The sequence below is a fragment of the Tamandua tetradactyla genome, chromosome 6 (genome assembly GCF_023851605.1).
Source record: "Tamandua tetradactyla isolate mTamTet1 chromosome 6, mTamTet1.pri, whole genome shotgun sequence".
NCBI lineage: Eukaryota > Metazoa > Chordata > Mammalia > Pilosa > Myrmecophagidae > Tamandua > Tamandua tetradactyla.
This window is the reverse complement of record NC_135332.1, coordinates 115,912,211-115,931,815: the sequence shown is the minus strand read 5'-3', so window position 1 is coordinate 115,931,815 and position 19,605 is coordinate 115,912,211. Positions and strand designations below refer to the sequence as shown.

The 19,605-nt window shown below is 36.2% G+C and overlaps 1 protein-coding gene across 1 annotated transcript in view; it reads left to right on the top strand.

The window, feature by feature from the left end:
• TRPA1 (transient receptor potential cation channel subfamily A member 1) overlaps positions 1 to 19,605 on the top strand; it is a 75,507-nt gene that overhangs the window by 42,355 nt on the left and 13,547 nt on the right. The window contains exons 18-26 of the mRNA XM_077163211.1: positions 1,753 to 1,812; positions 2,352 to 2,450; positions 5,966 to 6,036; positions 6,576 to 6,732; positions 7,272 to 7,361; positions 8,995 to 9,164; positions 13,864 to 13,993; positions 14,427 to 14,609; positions 16,094 to 16,162. Coding sequence (XP_077019326.1) covers positions 1,753 to 1,812; positions 2,352 to 2,450; positions 5,966 to 6,036; positions 6,576 to 6,732; positions 7,272 to 7,361; positions 8,995 to 9,164; positions 13,864 to 13,993; positions 14,427 to 14,609; positions 16,094 to 16,162 — 1,029 coding nt within the window. The remainder of the gene's footprint in view (positions 1 to 1,752; positions 1,813 to 2,351; positions 2,451 to 5,965; positions 6,037 to 6,575; positions 6,733 to 7,271; positions 7,362 to 8,994; positions 9,165 to 13,863; positions 13,994 to 14,426; positions 14,610 to 16,093; positions 16,163 to 19,605) is intronic.

Here is a 19,605-nt window from a genome sequence, read left to right as displayed (position 1 = left end):
AAAAAATATTTACTCAGGAACTACTTGATTTAAAAAATCTTTTTATTTGTAAATTGGAATATATGAAAATATGGGGAAAGATTTTTATTCAAACAATTTATGTCTAGAATAAGGATTACAAACTGGTGGTTGTTGGCTGAATCAATTCTCTAAAGGTGTTTTGTTTTGGCAGGTTTGTTGTCGTTTTTTTAAATTTGTATTAGTTACTACATTCAAAACCAGAGACTTCCTTGAAGGAACCAGATATCTGGCTTCCTGTAAAAATCAGAAGCTCTTGCAATTGGGCCTGTGTTCACCCAGATAGACTTATATACAATGATATTCCCTGCAGCATTATTTATAATGGTAAAAAAAATAGAATTATTCACAAATACAAAACAGAGAAGACATGAAGAAATTACCAAAATGTTAGTAAGAGTCATCTCAGTTGTGGGTTTATGGACTGAATTTTCTTTTCTTTTTTTATCCTACTATGTATTTTCTAGTTAGTTTCCTCTAATGACTTGCATTATTTTACTACTGTGATAAATTTTTCAATAAAATAGGGGTACCTAAAAGTATCTCTATTTAGGAGTAGTTTAGGCTCACATCACAAATTCGAATTACTTATATATCATTTCTACAAAGAATTTGTTGGGTTGCTTTTGCAAAACCTCCTTTATTTTGCCTGTGCCCATCATTTATTTTGCCTATGCTGACTGTTACGGAGTTCTCAAACCATAGCCACCAGACCTGCTTCTCTGGTTCTGTCTTGCAAAGCACTCCCAACTAGTGTAGTCTTTATTTTTCATGATGGACCTTTAAGTCATAATGATGCTTACAATGACCCACCCACTGACTGTACAGTAGACCCAGCCACCAACAGAGCCTTCCTTGAAATTTTCTAAGTGTCTTTGCTGCCTGGGACAAGCCATGGCAGCAGAGCCTTCCTGATGGGGGACAGGTCCCTGTTTTTCCCCTTCTACTCCTGCATCCTGTGGGGGAGGAGGGACAGAGAACTGAGGGCCCAGGAGCTCGGGGACCTCTATTCCTGGTCCTTGAAGGGTGACGTGGCTGGTTGGTGTTTATTTCTCAGGATCGTGAATGTTTACACCACCAGAATGGTGCTGACACACAAATGTAGGTGACTCAAATTGTTTATGTAGCCAGGAACACCACGAATATTTTCCCAGGGACCCACATACCTTAGGAATGGATTTAATGACTCCATAATAGTTCCCTTCCTGAGTTAAGCATCTAGTGGACCTCTGGTTATTTCTCCTTGTGACATCTATCTGCCAGTAACTTGCCCACTCCCCACTCCCCTCTGGACACATCCTTGATCAATGCTGCTCAGCAAGTGAGGTGCAAACACAGCAGTGCAGAAGCTGGAGCTGCACCATGGAAACACCCCCTGCTGGTGGAAAAGTCTCAGCGAGGGTCAATCAGTTGTCACTGTAAGATTCTGAAGAAAGGAATCCTTTATAATCGTTATCTTCTCTAGAAGCCCAGAAAGATAGCAAATCTTAGGTGAAAATAATGTAATATCTCTTACCCAAATTTTAGTAACTACAATTTTGTTCTGAAGTCCATGCTGTTTTTTGAATACGCTTTGTATTTTAAACTTCGTCTCTAAATTACTTGGATCATAACTTATCCTTAAGGTGAAAGTAGCAAAGGAAGGGGAACATTTTGTGTTTTATTTTACAAGTTGGATAAAATACTATCTCATATCCAGCCAACTGCCCATGAACTAATTTCTGTTTCTTAAAGGTACTCTTAGATTTCTGCATGATGTACTCCACAGAAGACAAGTCATGCCACGACTACCATGTGAGTTTACTTTATCATAATCCTTTGAAGTTTGTTTTATAATAATTTTTTGAGGAATATTACAAATAATTAGTTCTGCAATTTCAAAAGATGACAATTATTGACTTCATTTGTCCTATTATTTTAATATTGTATGCTCATGAGAGAAATTTTCACCTGGAGTCTCAGTTTGCTCCCAGTATATTAAGATTTCTAACAGCATTCTTTAACTTTGTTTCTAGTCTTTCTATCTTCTTAGGTAGATTTGTCTGAAGAATGAAGTTCTAAAAGATCTAAGTGATCTCTTGAGAATTCATCATTTTTTCCCATGAAGATGAGTTATAAGCCAATAGAATAACAGTTTCTCAGGATATTTATTTATTGAAACTAATATGCAATAACTTAGTTTATTTTTCTCCTGATGAAATGGCTCAACTATTTGAATCACTTAATTTTCAACAAAATTGTAGTCTGTTTAATTTTGATTTATCAGGAATTACTTTGGGGGTTTATCCTGTACTAACTGTAATTTTTTAAAAATTCATTCATATCTTCTACAGATTGAGTATAATTTCAGATATCTCCAATGTCCATTAGATTTCACCAGAAAAGGAACAGTTCCACAGGATGTTACATATGAACCTCTTTCAATACTCAATGTAAGTTCAGTGTTCTCATTATTCAGGTAGTTTTAATGTGAATTCTGTAATGTTTTGGTACCATTGTCCCATAATATGATAGAAAATGGATGGCATTTAGAGAGAGTTCTGGTTTTATCGTTCTATGTCTATGTCTGCCATGTGGTCCAACTCGTTATTTTTGGTAAAGGAAGTAATCAGTTTTTACACATGTTGTAATTTGATCCCTTAAAGTCCCATGCTCTTGATCACTTCACTCCTTTTCAAATGTAGGGGGTGACATTTTATAGCCATGGCTTCCAAGCTCAGCCAGCCATTGGGCTCCAAGATAAATTTTGACCTTACAGATGATTCTGGAGACATGAACTCAATCTGAAGCAGGCTCTGAAAACAGTGTGGACCAGAACTTCTCAAGAGACTGGCTCTAAAACTGCTTCTTTCTAAAGAGTGCTCTCAGATCTCTAGCCAATGAGGCAATGAAAGCCATGCAAATGATTCACTTCCATCTGGAGGGATCTCAAGCTCAAATTACTGCAGAGGAAAGAGATAACAGATAAATGACATGGGCCCCTGGTCTAAAAAGATAGCAGTCATTCCATTTCAACAGATTGTTGCCATGTGCAAAGGGGAGCCCAGACTTGTGTAAATATTGGCAACAAATGAAAGGTTTATGTACACAAAACCTAACATACATGAAGGTTAGTTTTGTAAATTTTGGTCTAGATTTGGTCTAGATAGACCTCTTCTGTCAGATAAGGTCACCACTAACAACCTGTGGCTGTTTAAATTACAATAAATTAGAATAAGTAAAATTAAAAATTCAGTTCTTCAGTAGCACTAGCCACATTTCAAGAGTTTAACAGCCCCTGAGGCCAATGGTTCTCATATTGGGCAGCACAGGCATAGGACATTTCCATCATTGCAGAAAGTTTCTCTGGAAAATACTGTTCTGGGCCAGTAAGGAGTTTTAATTCATTACTCTACATGCAAGCCCTTGGTATAGGCATGCTATCACCTGTCACCAAAAGTGAAATCCAGAAGGCTGAGTGAGCACTTCGGAGTCCAAAGGATGCAGACTTGTGTAGATTTTATGTCCGCAAGGCTGGCAATTTAGCATCTGTCCCTCACATTCGCTTTATGCTAAATATTTTAGCTCTGCTGGAATATATATTTTAGTTTTTATTATTGTTGAGAATCCATGGTCAAATAATTTAGAAGTTTTACTTAGAATTTTTGCATGTGTATGTTTTTTTTAAAAAATGTAATTTAAAGAATAGGCAAGACTCTGACCAGAAAGAAAAATGTGTTCATCGTTTCCACCAGCATAATGAATGAGAATAGGAGAAAATAAAATCTTTATAAAATCTAAAAGAAATAGACTGTGTATAAAAATAGGCTCAGTATAATTTATATGAAATGGGCTCTCTGGAATAAAAACGCTGTACTGGGGCATCATATCAATATATAATTGTAGAGTGCTTAATAACATAGCAAGCCTCAGCTTGGTTGTAATTGAGCTGAGGGGGGTTCTGTCTGTCTGGTGTGTGGAATCATTGTGCACAGAAGTCTGAAAGTCTGCAGGGACCAAATAGGAGTACTTAAGAAATGTTTAATGTGGTAGCTATTCCCCATTTGTCATTGATTTTTAAAGTATATTTACAAAATTTCAGAAACGTAATAATAGGATTTTCATCCTTAATTGTTATTAACAGAAACAAAGTGGGAAACAAATATTTGTATTTGTCTTTAGTAGAGTGCTTTTTAACATTAGTCACATTTTAATTAAGTGAATTACCCTCAGAAATAATTTTTCTCCAGATTTTTCACTTGAGCTTGAAAAACTACAAATTTAATTTTTTTCATCATCTCAGACTTCTTTATTAGATAATAAATTAATCATACTAGAGAATACAAGAGGAAATGAAAACTAATCTTGCAATTCTAGAATACAAAATTAAATTATATGGTAAGGGATTCTTAAATATTCAAAGAGAGGAAAAAGAAAAAAGAATAATGGAGAATCATTTAGGACAGAATTTCTCAAATTTAGCTCCTTCCACAGACATATTCTTGAGGAGGGAGCCACAAGATTTCTATGATAATTTTTAAATTTTCATTTAAATTTTGATAACCTAAATCGAAGTGACACACAGTTTTCAGGATTACCTGGACAAGCATCTTACATAAAAATATTGCCACATGATTGTAGCAACTGCACTTGTATCTCTGACCCCGTGGCACAAATTTAATTTTAAATGAAAAAAAAGTTTTTTTCTCAGTTTGCATAGAAGTTTAGATAAAGCCTTAAAAACAAGAGTTAGGTGTGGTCAGTTTTTCTCCACTGTGGATAGCTAAAGATTATGTAGCTTTATAGGGGTTCTCGTGGGCACCCAGTAGATGATGAATATTTGCTACAGGGCTCTTCATTTCCCCCAGAGCTTGTATATACACATGCCAATTCACTTTTCAAATGGTTGGAGTGAAAATAAATGGAGAAGAATAACAAGGAACCTAAAAAGATTGAGCTGCTAGTGTGACAAAAATATTTCTTAACTTGGGATATCTGGCCACCTGCATCAGAATTATTGTGTGAGAGCGTTCACGTGAAGATTCCTGAGGTATATCCTAGACCTGGCGACTTACAGTTTCTGGAGCTGGATCATGGGAATCTAATTTTAAATAAGCCACCCAGGAAATTTGTATGAATACTAAGGATTCTTACAAATACACATACTGATCTATGTGCTGCTGACCACAGTCTTAATAGAAGATTGTTCCAAATGTAGATGGGTGTTCAGTCCAAAACCCTAGGATTTGTTTGGTAGAATAATTTTGGAAAGTACAAACAGATCAAATTCCATATACAGAGGCTAAATTAGAAACTCCAACTTCTATCCAAAGGTTGTTCAAAAAAGATGGGATAGAGAGAGGAAAAATTAGAGATAATGGCTGAGAATTTTCTAGAAATGAAAGATACTACTTAGATTAAAAGAACTCCCCAAGGGCTAAGCAGACCATTATACATGCACTGTTGCTGGGTGTAAAATGCGAAGTAAGGTAAGTGTCCGTCAATAGAGGAAAATGTAAATAAACTGCTTTATTCATACAATGGAATATTAGGCTGCATTAAAAAGTGTGCTTGATGAAAAAATTGTAACCCTGTATAAGATTAAAAAGCTTATGATATCTTAACTAATCAGAGATCAAAAGAGACAAGCTGACTAAATAAGTGCACCTATATAAAATGGTTATCTCTAGCTATGTTTTAAAAATATATTCTTGACATATAATTTTTAATTTTTGAAATTTTCCAAAATAAGCATGTTGCTTTTATAATATCAAAATAAAGTTGTAAAACCAAAAACCAGTGGCTCAGTGGGAAGAATTCTCACCTGCCAAGCTGGAGACCCAGGTTCAATTCCCAGAGCCTGCCCATGCCAAAAAATAAGTAAATAAATAACCAAAACCAAAAAGCTTACTTTATACTCAGTATGTTAATATGATTGTATTTTTATTGCTCTTTCCTTCTTTTTCAGACAATGGTACAGCATAACCGCACAGAGCTTCTCAACCATCCTGTTTGTAAAGAATATTTACTGATGAAATGGTAGATATATCTTTTATAATTATGTTTCTATTAAGCCTATTAAAATTTTTCTAAGCAATTATGTTTTAATGGTATGTTAATGCTTTAGATATTGTTATTTTAATATCATATACTTTGAAAAAGAAGTATCAAGGGCAATTTTCATATTGAAAATGCTGGTATTGTATTTATCTTTGATATTAAATGAAATATTTTGGGAGTAGGTCATTATAGAAGACACAAAGAAGCCTTCCCAAACCCTGCTGATTAGAGGACAATCAAATGTGAGGGAAGTTGTAGGGAGGACACTCGGCTTATAAAGTCTTGGCTTTTTGATTAATTGGCGACACTCTGAGCAAGTACAATTTGTTCTGCAATTGAGATTCCTTTTTTGAAAATGGAAGAGTTGAATTAGAAGATATTCTTGGTTCTCAACTTAAGTTCAGTGAATCTAACAAACAGATTTTTAAGAGAGATTATAATTACTTTTTTTACAGGTACCTTAACTAAATATTTTCGGCTGAAATGTCTCAATTGTGGCTTGCTGATTTTCTCTGCAGGCTGGCCTATGGGTTTAGAGCCCACCTTCTGAACCTCGGAGTTTACTGTCTTGGTCTCATACCTCTGACCTTTCTTGTTATCACTCTAACACCAGGAGTGCCTTTCGGCTCAATCTTCAATGAAACTAGTAATCATCCAGTAATATTAGAAACCAAGGTATTGTCCATTGGTTTTCGTACTTCAGTTTTCAGAATGAAGGATTATCAGAAATGTTTTCTTTATTAGGAATACTAAATTCATAAGAAATCTGAAATACCAGGACTTTGATTATTATTAGGAGCCTATGAGTACAATGTACCAAATTTCTCCTAAAATCCATTGTGGAATACAAGAGAATATAAATGTATAGGTCATTAAATGAGTTTATAAACTAATTGGAAAGGAATTGACATGTGTGAGATGCTATTTGAATGCTGAAGTTTAAATTTTAAAATAGGTCTACAGATTCATGCTCCTTTGGAATTAAATTGTCAATTTTGAACATCTCTTAATGAGGACCTTGTAAAATGGGTGTATGTCATCCCTATATTGACACCACAGTAATTTTCTCTTTAAATCAAAATTGGAAAGTAATGAAAAATGGAAAGAAACAAAGCCGAAGAGTAAATCTTTAATAGTGGAAATTATAAAGTTAAAATGTGGTCTTATTTTATATCCCTAGTAATGACTTGTCTTATCCATTTTTTTTGTTTCAGATATCATATCCTACAAAAGTCTATATGATTTTAGTTCTTTTATCAAGTATATTTGGATATTGCAAAGAAGTGGCCCAAATTTTCCAACAGGTACTCAGCACATTTTATATCTCTAAAGCTGCAAATATTTTAAATATATAGAACATAATTTCTGAACTATTATTTGAAATAATCTTATATCATGACCAAATCATACAGTTTGCTTTGTAAACAGGAAATTTGTAGACTGGAAATACCAAGCAACCAAGCATAATAGTTTCAGAACATAAAAATCACATTATTTTAGGTTAGGTCTCTATACTTGTTGGTGCCTATTTGATATCAGCAGCAGAGATATTATATTTTTATTGGTTAATTATTAGGTCTGTCTGGCTACAGATGTTCATTATGAATGATTTTTAATGTTTTCTCCTACTTTATATTTTACAAACAAAATTATGTTTTGATTTAATAATTTTGAATATAAATATTTATAAAGGACTTACTCAGCTTAAGACTCCATTTCTCTTTCCTTGAATTTATTTCCTAATAGAGATGCTTTTCCTCCTTAGAAAAAATATCAAGTTATAATAAAATTTGGGAACTTTTATAGCATATTTTTTGTTTATACTCGTTTTGAATTGGTTGAACCAAGTTCATATCAGAATCAAGAATTATGTATATCATTTAAAGTCCTTGCTTTGGTTGATAAGTGCCATGAACCCTCTAATTTCCAATGTTACTGTTTAAACTCTTTCCTATTTCTTTTTTGTATATTTTTTTGTGGACATAATTTCATGACATTTACCTTTTTCATAACACCTTATTTTCTGTGAAAATGTTCTGTTATATAAGCACATGGATATTTACATTTAAAAATGTCGATGGGGCGGGCCACGGTGTTTCAGCAGGCAGGGTTCTTGCCTGCCATGCCGGAGACCTGGGTTTGATTCCCAGTGCCTGCCCATGCAAAAAAAAAGAGAGAAAATTTTCATAATAACCATGTGCACTTAATATACATTTCAAGTGCTTTCATATCTATGCTTTCAGTAAACTGTCACAATTATAAGAATTAGCCTGTATTGTTTCATTCAAGGGCATACTATTTAAACCCTCCTGACATTATCATTTTCTTAAAATAAGTACAGATTATGGTCTACATTATAAAGTTATATGATTTCTGTGTTATTTGACCTCCATGTTTTCTTACTGATGTTTAAATGGTCTAGTCTATAGGAAATTTGATGTCCAATATAGGAAATTTTTAACATCACCACTATGATTTCATTCTTTCAGTCTCAGCCCAAGTCTCAAACCTTCTCATAAGTCAGTCAAACCCATAGGTCAGCTTTAGCTCAGCTGTGTATGCGGGAATCCACACAGGATTCTTGTATAGGCAGAGAGGTGCCAGGAATTACCAAGCCAACTTGCAGCCCTCTAGTAGCTTCCTTAAAATGAAGTTGAACTCTCCAGGGAGAGCTGAGAAACTTGTTGGATTTCCTTAAGAATCAAAATTCCATAGTGCCAGGTCAACAGAAGACACCAGGCCCAGAGATGTACAGCCCTGATTGGTACCTAGAGACTGTGAAGTCAGTCCAGAATGGCAGAAGTTACTCCTTGACCCTATAGATTCTCTCTTAGCTAGCTGCAATGCCAGAAAAAGTATTATTACTGGTTATTACAGGCTACTGTTATCACTGCCAGGTCTCTACATGTGGTAATTCTTCATTCTTTTCAACCCCAGAAAGGGAATTATTTTGGGGATCTCAACAATGCAGCTGAATGGATTATCTACACAACCAGCATCATTTTTGTGTTGCCTTTGTTTGTTGGTATACCAGCTTATGTGCAGTGGCAGTGTGGAGCTATTGCTGTGTTCTTCTCTTGGATGAATTTCCTACTGTATCTGCAGAGGTAAAACCACTTTGCATCATTTCTACATCTTTTAGGCATTTTTAATATCAACAGAAAATATACTGTAAGTGGCATAAATTTGTAACTGGCATTCTTTTTCCAATTGCTTTAAAATGTGGAGATATCTTTTATATCCTATTAAGGGAAAGGATGGTTTTGGAGTTGAATCTAGGAAGGGCCAAAAGTAGTTTCAAGCTAAGCTTGAGCCATACATTGGTGTTAAATAACATTTATTAGAAACTATTACAGAAAAAAGAATTATCAGAGACACTCATGACAGATGGAACATGTCTTCAGGAACTGACAGAAAAATCCTTTGAAAATTCTTGCTTGCTTGTCCCTAATTGCCAACAACACGGTGGGTGCTATTATAGAAGCCTATCTGAGCTTGTAAACAGGTTAAAAAGGATTTCAGCTGTAGGCATGAACAAAGAGACATTTAACTTGAAGGAAGTCCTGAATTCTGTTGGTGTTCAGACTTGTGTGGTGGTTAAGACCCTGATGAAGAGAGGTTTATCCACATTAAATGCTGAAGTTCAAGCTAATCTTATAGGTCAATTTTCAGGCACCAAACAGGAGGACAATCCTATCTGGTCCTTAATTGATAAATGAATCCAGTACATGAAAAGCCTACTCTGTCTTCCAAGCCCTCAAAAATCCAGGCCTCCCATACCAGGAAACCCTACTGTCATACAGCAGACGCTGGAAATGCTGGGATCTCAATATGCAACATTGTGAATCTCAACACACAAGTATATGGACCATTTTATGCATATATACTTCAAAAGCTTCTCTTTAGTGTGGAAGCCACAGAAAGCAGAAGCTGCATTTCCTATTAACAAAAAGATAAACTGACACTGGATAAGAAAACTGGAAATCTAACATACAGGTACACTGTCCCTTCCCATCGACAGCGTTACGGATGTGGCACATTCTCAGTACTATCTGTCCAAGGGGTAGTGCTGTCTTGAATCTGTGTAACTCCAGTTATATTAGCATTACAGAAGACATTCACATTATATAAACCCTACTTGTGCATTCTTTTCAGGTTCAAAAGAGATGTTTTTAATGAACAGCATGCAATTTGAAATTATGTTTTGTAAATGTTTTCTTAAGCATTTATATCCGATTTATTCATTTACTCTTCATGGAGTTGAATTTCCTGACTTGTCACTATCAAAATCTAATGATTTTTAATTTTGGTACAACTTCTTAAAGGGTTGCAGTTTGTAAGAATAACTGAAGGGAAGGACATTCTGAATAAATAATGTGAAGTAAGCGTAATTGTATTTGAAATATACAATGACATTTTATTTATGTGTACGAGAAACTTATATAGTAAATCCTTAGATTCCACAAGTGTACCAAATCACATTTTATTATACCAATTCTCAGTATTTGTTTAAAATTTAAATATATTAAGTACATTTTAAAGCTGTGTACAAATTTTAGATAAGATCTCCCTTGTTTGTTTAAACAAATCCCTTCTAAAATTTTATTCTAGAAATTGGTTTCTTCATGCAACTTAACCTGCTCTTGGAGAGAAATTATTTTTACACAGATATTTTAGTAAATGTCCTTGCATTTTTCAGGATATGGATAAAATTTATAGAAGATTTTAATAGTTTTATGTAAGGCAGAACTAGTTTGGATTGGTTTATTTGTAAAAAGCATCAGGGAAGTTAAGAAAACAAGACATCACGAGGAGATCCCTTTCTCAGTGAAGTTCACATATGAAAAACGAAATAGTTGACCTTTGGATTTTTTAAGCATTTAATTTAACTAGCAAATGACTTTTGTGCTGATTACATCCTTACTCCTTTGCGACCAAGATGCTCTTCTAAATGTCATCTTTGCCACACTTGAGAGCATGTCAAGCTTTGCAAAGCTGTGTACGAGTTATTGAGATTTTAGAGAAACCTGGAATGACATGCTACCTTTGAAATGTTAAAGGAAGCAGTACAGTTTTGGTGTATTCAATCAGTGAAGTACTTTATTTGCATAAAATATATTTTTGATTGTTTTGGACTCTAAGGACTCATTGAACCTTAGCATTTGGGGGTGGAGGTCAGGGTTTAGGAAGCAGAAATGTGCTCCTTTCTTCCCCAACTTCATTTTCCTTTCCACTACCTCTACCATTCTTATTTTGTAAAGTTCTAGAAAGTAACTGTATGAATAAATTGTCACCTGACAAAGGCCATGGATTCTTTTGCCCTTTGTGCTCAATTCCTGAAATACTGGGGTTCAAAGAGAGAAAGAGTTTATTACTAGGCGTGTAATAGGAAAGCAGTAGCGGTCCAAAATCTGTCTCCCTGAACTACAGTAATTCAGGTAGCTTCTTTAGAGAAAAGATGGGCAGGGTTTAGGATAATGAACACAGGGGTCCCAGATGATGTAATTAGAGGTGATGTAATTATTGGGCATATACAGGTTAATTACATGTTTAGTCATAGAATGTATGAAAGAAAACGGGGGAATGAGGTACAGGTGACTTATAGGTTAAAGTCTAATCTACTGCGCAAGTCAGGTGGGCCCACTCTGGTTAGATCCAGTCTCTGTCATCAAGATAGGACTTCAGATGGGTTAGTTCTGGGTGGGCCCAAGACCCTTCATTAACAAACCTTAGGGGCTATCTTTAGTGATTACAAGATTCTAAAGTTGAAAAACTGGGTACAGATGAAGGTTAGTCTCAAGGGTTTCACAATCACAGGGGCAGACGATAAGGGCTGTACCACCATTATCAGAGATCAAGGCAGCTGGATTACAATTCAAAGATTTCAGGTATTTCCCTCTGTCTACTCCCATATGCCACAAAGCAAAAAGGAATATCTGTATAATGATTCAGTAATCAGAATCATCCCTTAAATCCTGATATCTTGGTTGCAAAATTATCTCTAATCTTTATGCTTGGAGGACTCTGCCAAACTTTGAGAACATTTTGAATGTTATTATTTTTTTTTTCTCACAATGACCAATCCCTAAATCAGCTCTTCTATTTAAGCATCTGTGTAAGTAGAATCTGAAGTGCACATCATTGGTCTTATCCATTTTTTTCCTCTTCCAGTACTTCCGTTATGTCTATATTTCCCTATTCTTAGAGAACACAAGGTGCTGAAGACTTCTGTTTTCACTTTCTCTTAAACTGAAGGAAGTTGTGTTTCAAGTGAGTTCACTTAGGGGCAAGGGAAGTAGGGAGGGTCTGACAATAGAAAGGTAAAGAATGCATGATTTTTTTCTTGTGTAGGTAACAGGAAGACCAGGTGGTGCATTTTTAAATTATCAGTTTGGAATCTAGCTGGTATTCTTTTATATACTTGTTTATGTTGCACTTGCCGGCAGAAAAACAATGTGCAAATATTTTAAAAATGCATTTAAAATGGAGGGCACTCTGCTTTTTTTTAAGTGGCAAAATAAACCTGAACATCTCAAATGTGGACTTAGGCAACTACATTTATTAAGATTTTTTTAGTCCTACCCCTTAGCATGTTGTTTATTTGGTTTTTAATTAAATATTTACTTCTACTTTTGAGCTTTTCTTAACATGGTCTTGTTTTGTAATATAAATTTTGTTTAACACCATAAACACATTTTCATTCTTATACTGCTAAAACATGTTTTGTGTGCACAAGTTAAATTTTAAAACATTAATGATTATTTCAAAATGAAAGAAAATTAAGTGATAGATGTAGGAAATAAAAGTGACATAATTCAGTGGTAGAAGGCCCGCCTTCTATGCGGGAGATCTGTGTTCGATTCCCGGACCAGGCACTCCCCACAAAAAAGAAAAAAAAATGCGCATGGAATCTAATTCTGAAAGGGAAAAAATAGGCTAATCTCCCATACCCTTCACAACTGCTAAATGTTGAGTTAGATATATTATTTTACATAATCTTTACAATAACAGGAGGTAAATGGTATCATTCACATTATATAAAAGAAGAAAGCGAAGCATCAGGTAATAAGAGCTGTAGCTGGAAATCTAGGAATTCAAGACAGGCCTTGGCATTGTCACTCCCTTGGCTTTGTCATTATCAGTGACCTTGGCATTACTGGATGTCTGTCTGAACCCAATTTCTAAAATCTCTGAAGTCCTTTCAGATTTAAAATCTTGGGACTCCCTCTTTTGGGAGGGACGAATTATCTTTTCTGAAGGAAAAGCAAAAGTTAATGGGAAGATGGCATACCCATTATCTATGGAAGCTGGTTACACTGTAGGCTGCTGGGGGATAGAGGAGAACACTTAGGCAGATTGTGAAGATGGGACAGTAGAAATCATCTGTTGTGTGCATGCAATAGGTGCCTTCAGGCACATGTGTTCATTTAGTCAATCCCAATTCGTGCAACACACAATCCATCCTTCTAATCCTTTTAATGTTTATCAAGCAATGGCTACAATTATCCTTGATATTGGGATGCTAAGATTTTTCTCTCCTACTTCAGTTGAGCAATGTCCAGTGGTCAAGTGGTAAAATAGTTTAAGATAAACATTAACCAGAAGAAAGTTTAGTGAACAGACTAAAAATAAGTCGTAGGATTCACAAATACTCCTTCCTGTCTACTTTTTTCCTATAACTGGGCTCAGTTATCTCATCTGTGAAACCTGGTACCTGATTTAATGCCTAATAAATATTGACACTGAGTAAAATACAGTTTGACCATAAGAGCAAGTAAATATTTTAATATGTATGTATTTTCTTAGATTTGAACATTGTGGAATTTTCATTGTTATGTTGGAGGTAATTATGAGAACTTTGTTGAGGTCTACAGTTGTATTTATTTTCCTTCTCCTGGCCTTTGGACTCAGTTTTTATGTCCTCCTGAGTGTACAGGTGAGATAGTCACATTAGTAGTTGATTATGTTGCTGTGATTATTGTAAATATATATTGATACTTAAATTTTAATGACCTAGAAAATTAATAACATAATTCAAAAGCACTTTAATTCTTTATTTTATCTTTCACCTGACATAGAAGCATAAGAATGCTTTTTATTATGAGAAAAGCTACAGTCTTACCAAATGACTTTAAACTGTCAAAAAGTTTGTTATAGAAAAGTATATGTATAATGCATGATGATTTGTTATGTGTGTAGGAAAGATCTTTTTGATGACTTTAACACCAGTCTCGTTACATATTTCCTAACACTATTTCAGTAGCTCTGGTCTTAACTTTTTGAAAGTGCATTAAATATAATTTTTATAATTATATTTTTTTCATTATTTGTATTTTGCATTTCATGTCTGCATTACTGTCTTTTCTCAGGATGCCTTCTGCTCTCCATTACTTTCTATAATCCAGACCTTCAGCATGATGCTAGGAGATGTCAGTTACCGAGATGCTTTCCTAGAACCGTATTTGAAAAATGAATTGGCGTATCCAGTTCTGTCCTTTATACAATTTATTTCCTTCGCAATGTTTGTTCCGATTGTCCTTATGAATTTACTAGTAAGTAAATTATCCTTTTCTTTTCTGACTTGTTAATCATTTGGGGCATTTAATGTAATAGTTATTATTATTAGCCTCCTTAATCACCCTCCGTAGTAGGAAAAGAGACAACTGCAAAATCCGTTCATTCAGTATTCATTTAGCGCCTGGTCCAGCTTGAGGCCCTGGGGATGCAGAGGTATATTCACTTGGCAAATACTCATCAAGAACCTGCTAACCTCCAGACACTGCCCCAAGTGCTGGGAAATAATGGTGAACAAAATAGACCAATCCAGTCTTTATGTGATACAAACAACTCAGGAAGTTAGATAATCAAATCAATCTGCAGCATAATGTCATGGGGGTGATAAGAACCAGGAAGAACTAGGAAGAAGGATAAGATGATAAAGATGGGCAGTGTGTGCTGCTCTGGGGCTGTGAGGAGGAGGAGTCAAAGGTTAGGCAAAGACCTTATGGAATGAAGGATTAAGACCTTGTCCCTGCATTCAAATTTCTCATTGACTGGAGATTCAAATGGCAAAGAACCTCTCATGTAGAGGATGTCTACAGTATCTGGATGCCACTGCCTAGCCCAGAAGTTAAAGACCAGGCACCCTCACTGGACCTGAGAGTCTTTTCCATGTGGGATTCTCTAGAGAACCTGCTCCAGCCTTGAGCACCTGGGCCATTGAAAGCAGAAGTGCATCCCTCACCCAGGCTGGTGGAATGACTTCATTGGCACTACCTTGCATTTTTATCTTCATTTATATACACATGCATGCATTCAAGGTACTCTTTCTGAGCCTTTTCTGTTTCAGAAACTCTCTCTGGAGAGAAAAAAATAATAAGGTACTTAATGTTTTGATCCATTTACTTGACACAACTCTAGATTTGTGTTCTAGCGTCCAAGACAATAAAATGGCACTAAGAATAATAGAGAATGGCATAAAGCTCACCCTCTTTCTCTATAATATCTTATGGAGATATTGGGAAAAAAATGAATAGGAAAAGGATTTGGCTTATTCACACACCTTGGCACCATGCTCAGGACCACGTCTATCTGCACGTAAATGTGAGCTGATTTAATTTCAAGTATATAGAACGGAGCTAACAGTTTCTCCTCACCTAATTCTATCTGGCTATGGGTTTCAACAGAGGATTTTTCATCAGAGCCTCACCCTCTCCTAAAGTATGCCTTTTTCTGCCAAACCTTTATAAGATACAAATGCTTTCATTTCCTCGGTCTAATGTTTTAACTTTTCAAGTCCCTGAAAAGCTGTCAAGTCATTATTGTCTTCCTTGGATTATAAACACCTGGAGTTCACAATCAATGTGGGCAGCCTAGTTGCAAAACTTTGGAGTTTTCTGTGAAGGGTATTAGCAAAATGTTTTGAGGCCATGCCTGCTCTCCGGCTCCTCTGTCTTACGAGAGCTGGCGAGAATCTAAGTGCCTCAGTGGGTGTGCTGACACGCTGCTAGTGAGGGAATGCTGTGTTGTCCTTCAGATTGGCCTGGCAGTTGGGGACATCGCTGAGGTCCAGAAGCACGCGGCACTGAAGAGGATTGCTATGCAGGTAAGCAGGCACTGAAGAGGATTGCTATGCAGGTAAGCAGGCTGCCTGTTTAAAATGCATGAGCAGTAACACCTCTGTAATTTTCCATAATTAAGAAAAGCTAATTTTCTGTGAATACATTTATTTCATATGGGTATTTTCTCAATTCTGAGGAGTAACATATCACACCTGTTGCATGTTCTCTGGTGAATTTGATGTAATCAAAGTATCAAAAACCATCAAAAAGGTGTTCCAGAACAGTCTCAGCAGGGAAATGGAGAAATACTCTGAGCTTCTTTTATGTTAACATGTGGCCAACCAGATAGCCAGCTGTTAAACCAAGAACAAGCCACAAGTGGGAGATACTAGCTTATCCCAACGCAACTGATTGAGGGAGCTCTTGGATAATCTAGCCATGGAATTATAAGTTCTCCATGGTATATTATATATTATATATATATATATATATATTTTTGTATAGTGTGTGGTGGGGGTCACATTTCATTCTTTTTCTATGTTACTATCCTATTATTGCCGCACCTTTTGTTGAATTTTTTTTTGGGGAGTGGGTACAGTGCACAGGCTGGAAATTGAGCCCTGGTCTCCTGCATGGCAGGTGAGATTTCTACCACTGAACTACACTTGTACCTCAAAAATTGACTTCTAACTGAATCCATCAGTTTTTTACCCCCTTGTGAGAGCTCACTTATTTTTCTAGATAACTTGATTTTAAATATGCTAGGGTAAGAGGCTTCTGGTTAGGCCCTTCGTTATTAAACCTTGTGAAATAGTTTTCTGTCACACTTAGCTTTCTGTGCTCTTAAATGCTTAGTTTCTATATTTCAAATATGAATGGGAATCTTTTATGCTTCAAAAATATCTCATGATCAGATGGATATAAACATACAGGAGGTTAAGCCAGTTTAAGAAAAAGAAAAATTCATGCTGAAATATAGCTTTCTCTTCACTCTTCTCTTCACTTTTCTTTGCCATACTCCTTTCTGTTCAATTATTCTTTCACCTACATTAGCATTTATTTATTGAAATGAAAAAACAATGTTCTAGTACCTGCCATGCACAAAGCACACAACAAATTAATGAGAACCCAGAGGAATTAAAGGGTTGTGATTTTTTTACTTTAACAAGTAAAATAAGTCTAATTTACAAGAGAGCACACCCACCAATTAAACCGAGTAGGAAATATCAAAAATCAACTCAGAACATTCTTTACCAATTTGCTCTGTGACTTGATTGTGTATTTTATAAGGCCCCAGTCCAAACAGCTAATTATATTTAAAGAAAAAATTATACGAATTAAATGGGTAAAATACCAGGTATGAAAAATACATGGAAAAAAAATAAGGAAATGCTACATGGAAGAACTGGGATGTGAGCTGAGCATTGAAAGATGGGGTGGGGTGAGGTGTTAGAAGAGCAGCTATTCCTGAAAGGACGGACCTGGTGGGCAAAGGTCCAAAGGCAGAAGGAGGGAACATGGCTAAGGAGCAGTGAGGTGGCCCCTTGCCGGGGAGGACGGCTCAGGTTAGCTCATGTCAGAGGGGAGTGAGATTGCCCCAGATGATGGAGGGCAGCAGAAAAAGGAAAACCTCAACTTTCAGACAAAGGACATAAATGAAGTGCTTCAAGTTATTTTGTATGTAAGTAGAGAGTTATCAGCCCTTACAAAGAATGGTAACAAAATGAAAACAGTATTTAAGGTGACCTGTTATTACCTTGGTTTAGTGGGGAAAAATTGTAGGAAGGAAGAGCAGACAGCAGGTTATTACAGTAAGAAAGACAGATTGTGGGACTCTGGGTATGGCTAATGAGGAGAGGAGAGGGGAGATATAAATCTTAAGGCAGGCATGTTATCAGTACCTCATAACTATCCTAGGAACCCCTTAAAATACCAAGGAAAATAAACAAAAATAACAAAATGAGCAATAGCCCTAGATAAAATGTCAAGTTGAGAAAGCCTACTAAACTGCAGCATCAGTGGGGTTGATTTGAAAAGCACAATCCTTTATTATGTTCATGAAATGAAATAGCATGAGAGACCTAGAAAGGAGACAGGCAAAGCAAGTCCCTTCATATTATCTGTTCCTTGTTTTTAATCAAGAACAGAATTTGCTAGAAAACCCTGATGCTGTTCTCCTATTTTCCTGAGTCTTTTTACAGCAACTTTCTATATTCTAAATATGGATACGCAACAGAACCAGGGATAAAAGGAGCCAGGTGGTATGCATTTCTTATAGGGATACTTAATCCTGCCACAAAATCATCTCGCACCCAAGTGGAGACACAAAGCTCCTTGGGACAGTACATTCTGGGAGGTGTATTCATTAAATGAAATATAAGTTCCTCAAGGACAGGACTTATGAGTATTTGAGGGGCTGGGAGCTGCTTGGTTGTTTTTCAGCCCTGGTATCCCCAACTTCCAGCAGGAGCCGGCAGTGTAGACATGCTTTATGTTTATATAGTGCTGGCAAATACTGGGCATGAGTAGATCTTTCTCAGTCAAGTTTGAATAAGTGAATAATAACTCTCTTATGACCTCTGAAAAACATATATAGCAGAGGAAAAGGAACGTTACCCTAAAGACCTTAAGGAGAAAAGGAGTCCTGAAGCTTATAGAAATTAAAAAAAACTCCTACTTGACATTGTTAATAAAATACAAGAAAATAAAGTTTTCCTTGAAACTGGAAGTCAAAAGAAGAAAATAATCCTAGAGGAAGAGGAAATGAAAGAATAGAAATGAAAAGAGAGACTAAAGAGAAAAAGAAAATGCATTATCAGATATAAAAATCTACATTTGAGGTGGTGAAAGACAGGATTGACAAAACAGAAATCCAGTGAGAACTGTGGAGGGTAAAATTAAGAACATTCGTAACCCTGAATGAAAAAAAAGATGAGAGATGAATAAAAAAATTACATAAAAATACGGAGGGCAGGATTAAGGCTTTAACTAATAAATGTTCCTAAATTAAAGTTTCAACTAATAAGTGTTCCCAAATAACATGAAAAAGTTCTTGCCAGAAGAACTATAGTGAATTTGCAGATTAAGAATGCTCATTATGGACTTCCGGGAAGATGGCCAACTAGAGCGGCTTGAGATTATCCCTGCTCCAAGGAAAAGTTAGAGAAGGGACAGGAGTGTGACTGAGGCAGCAATTCGGGACTGCGGCTGACCTAGGAGAGTCTTCTGTACCACATGCGGCAGCCTTGGTTGTAGAGGCTGAGGACCTGAGAGGCAGAAAGCTGGAGCCTGGAGCAGGCTCTGCGCCTGCGGGTCTGCACAGACTGGAGCACGGGACTAGGAAGTAAGCCAGGCCACATTCCTTGGGTGCGCGACCCTCACTGGTGCAGCCCCGTGACTGGCAACTCACCCCACACCCCATGCACCCGAATCCTGTCATCCACTCCCATTCTCCACGGTCCAGGTGCCCCCACCCCACCAGCCTCAG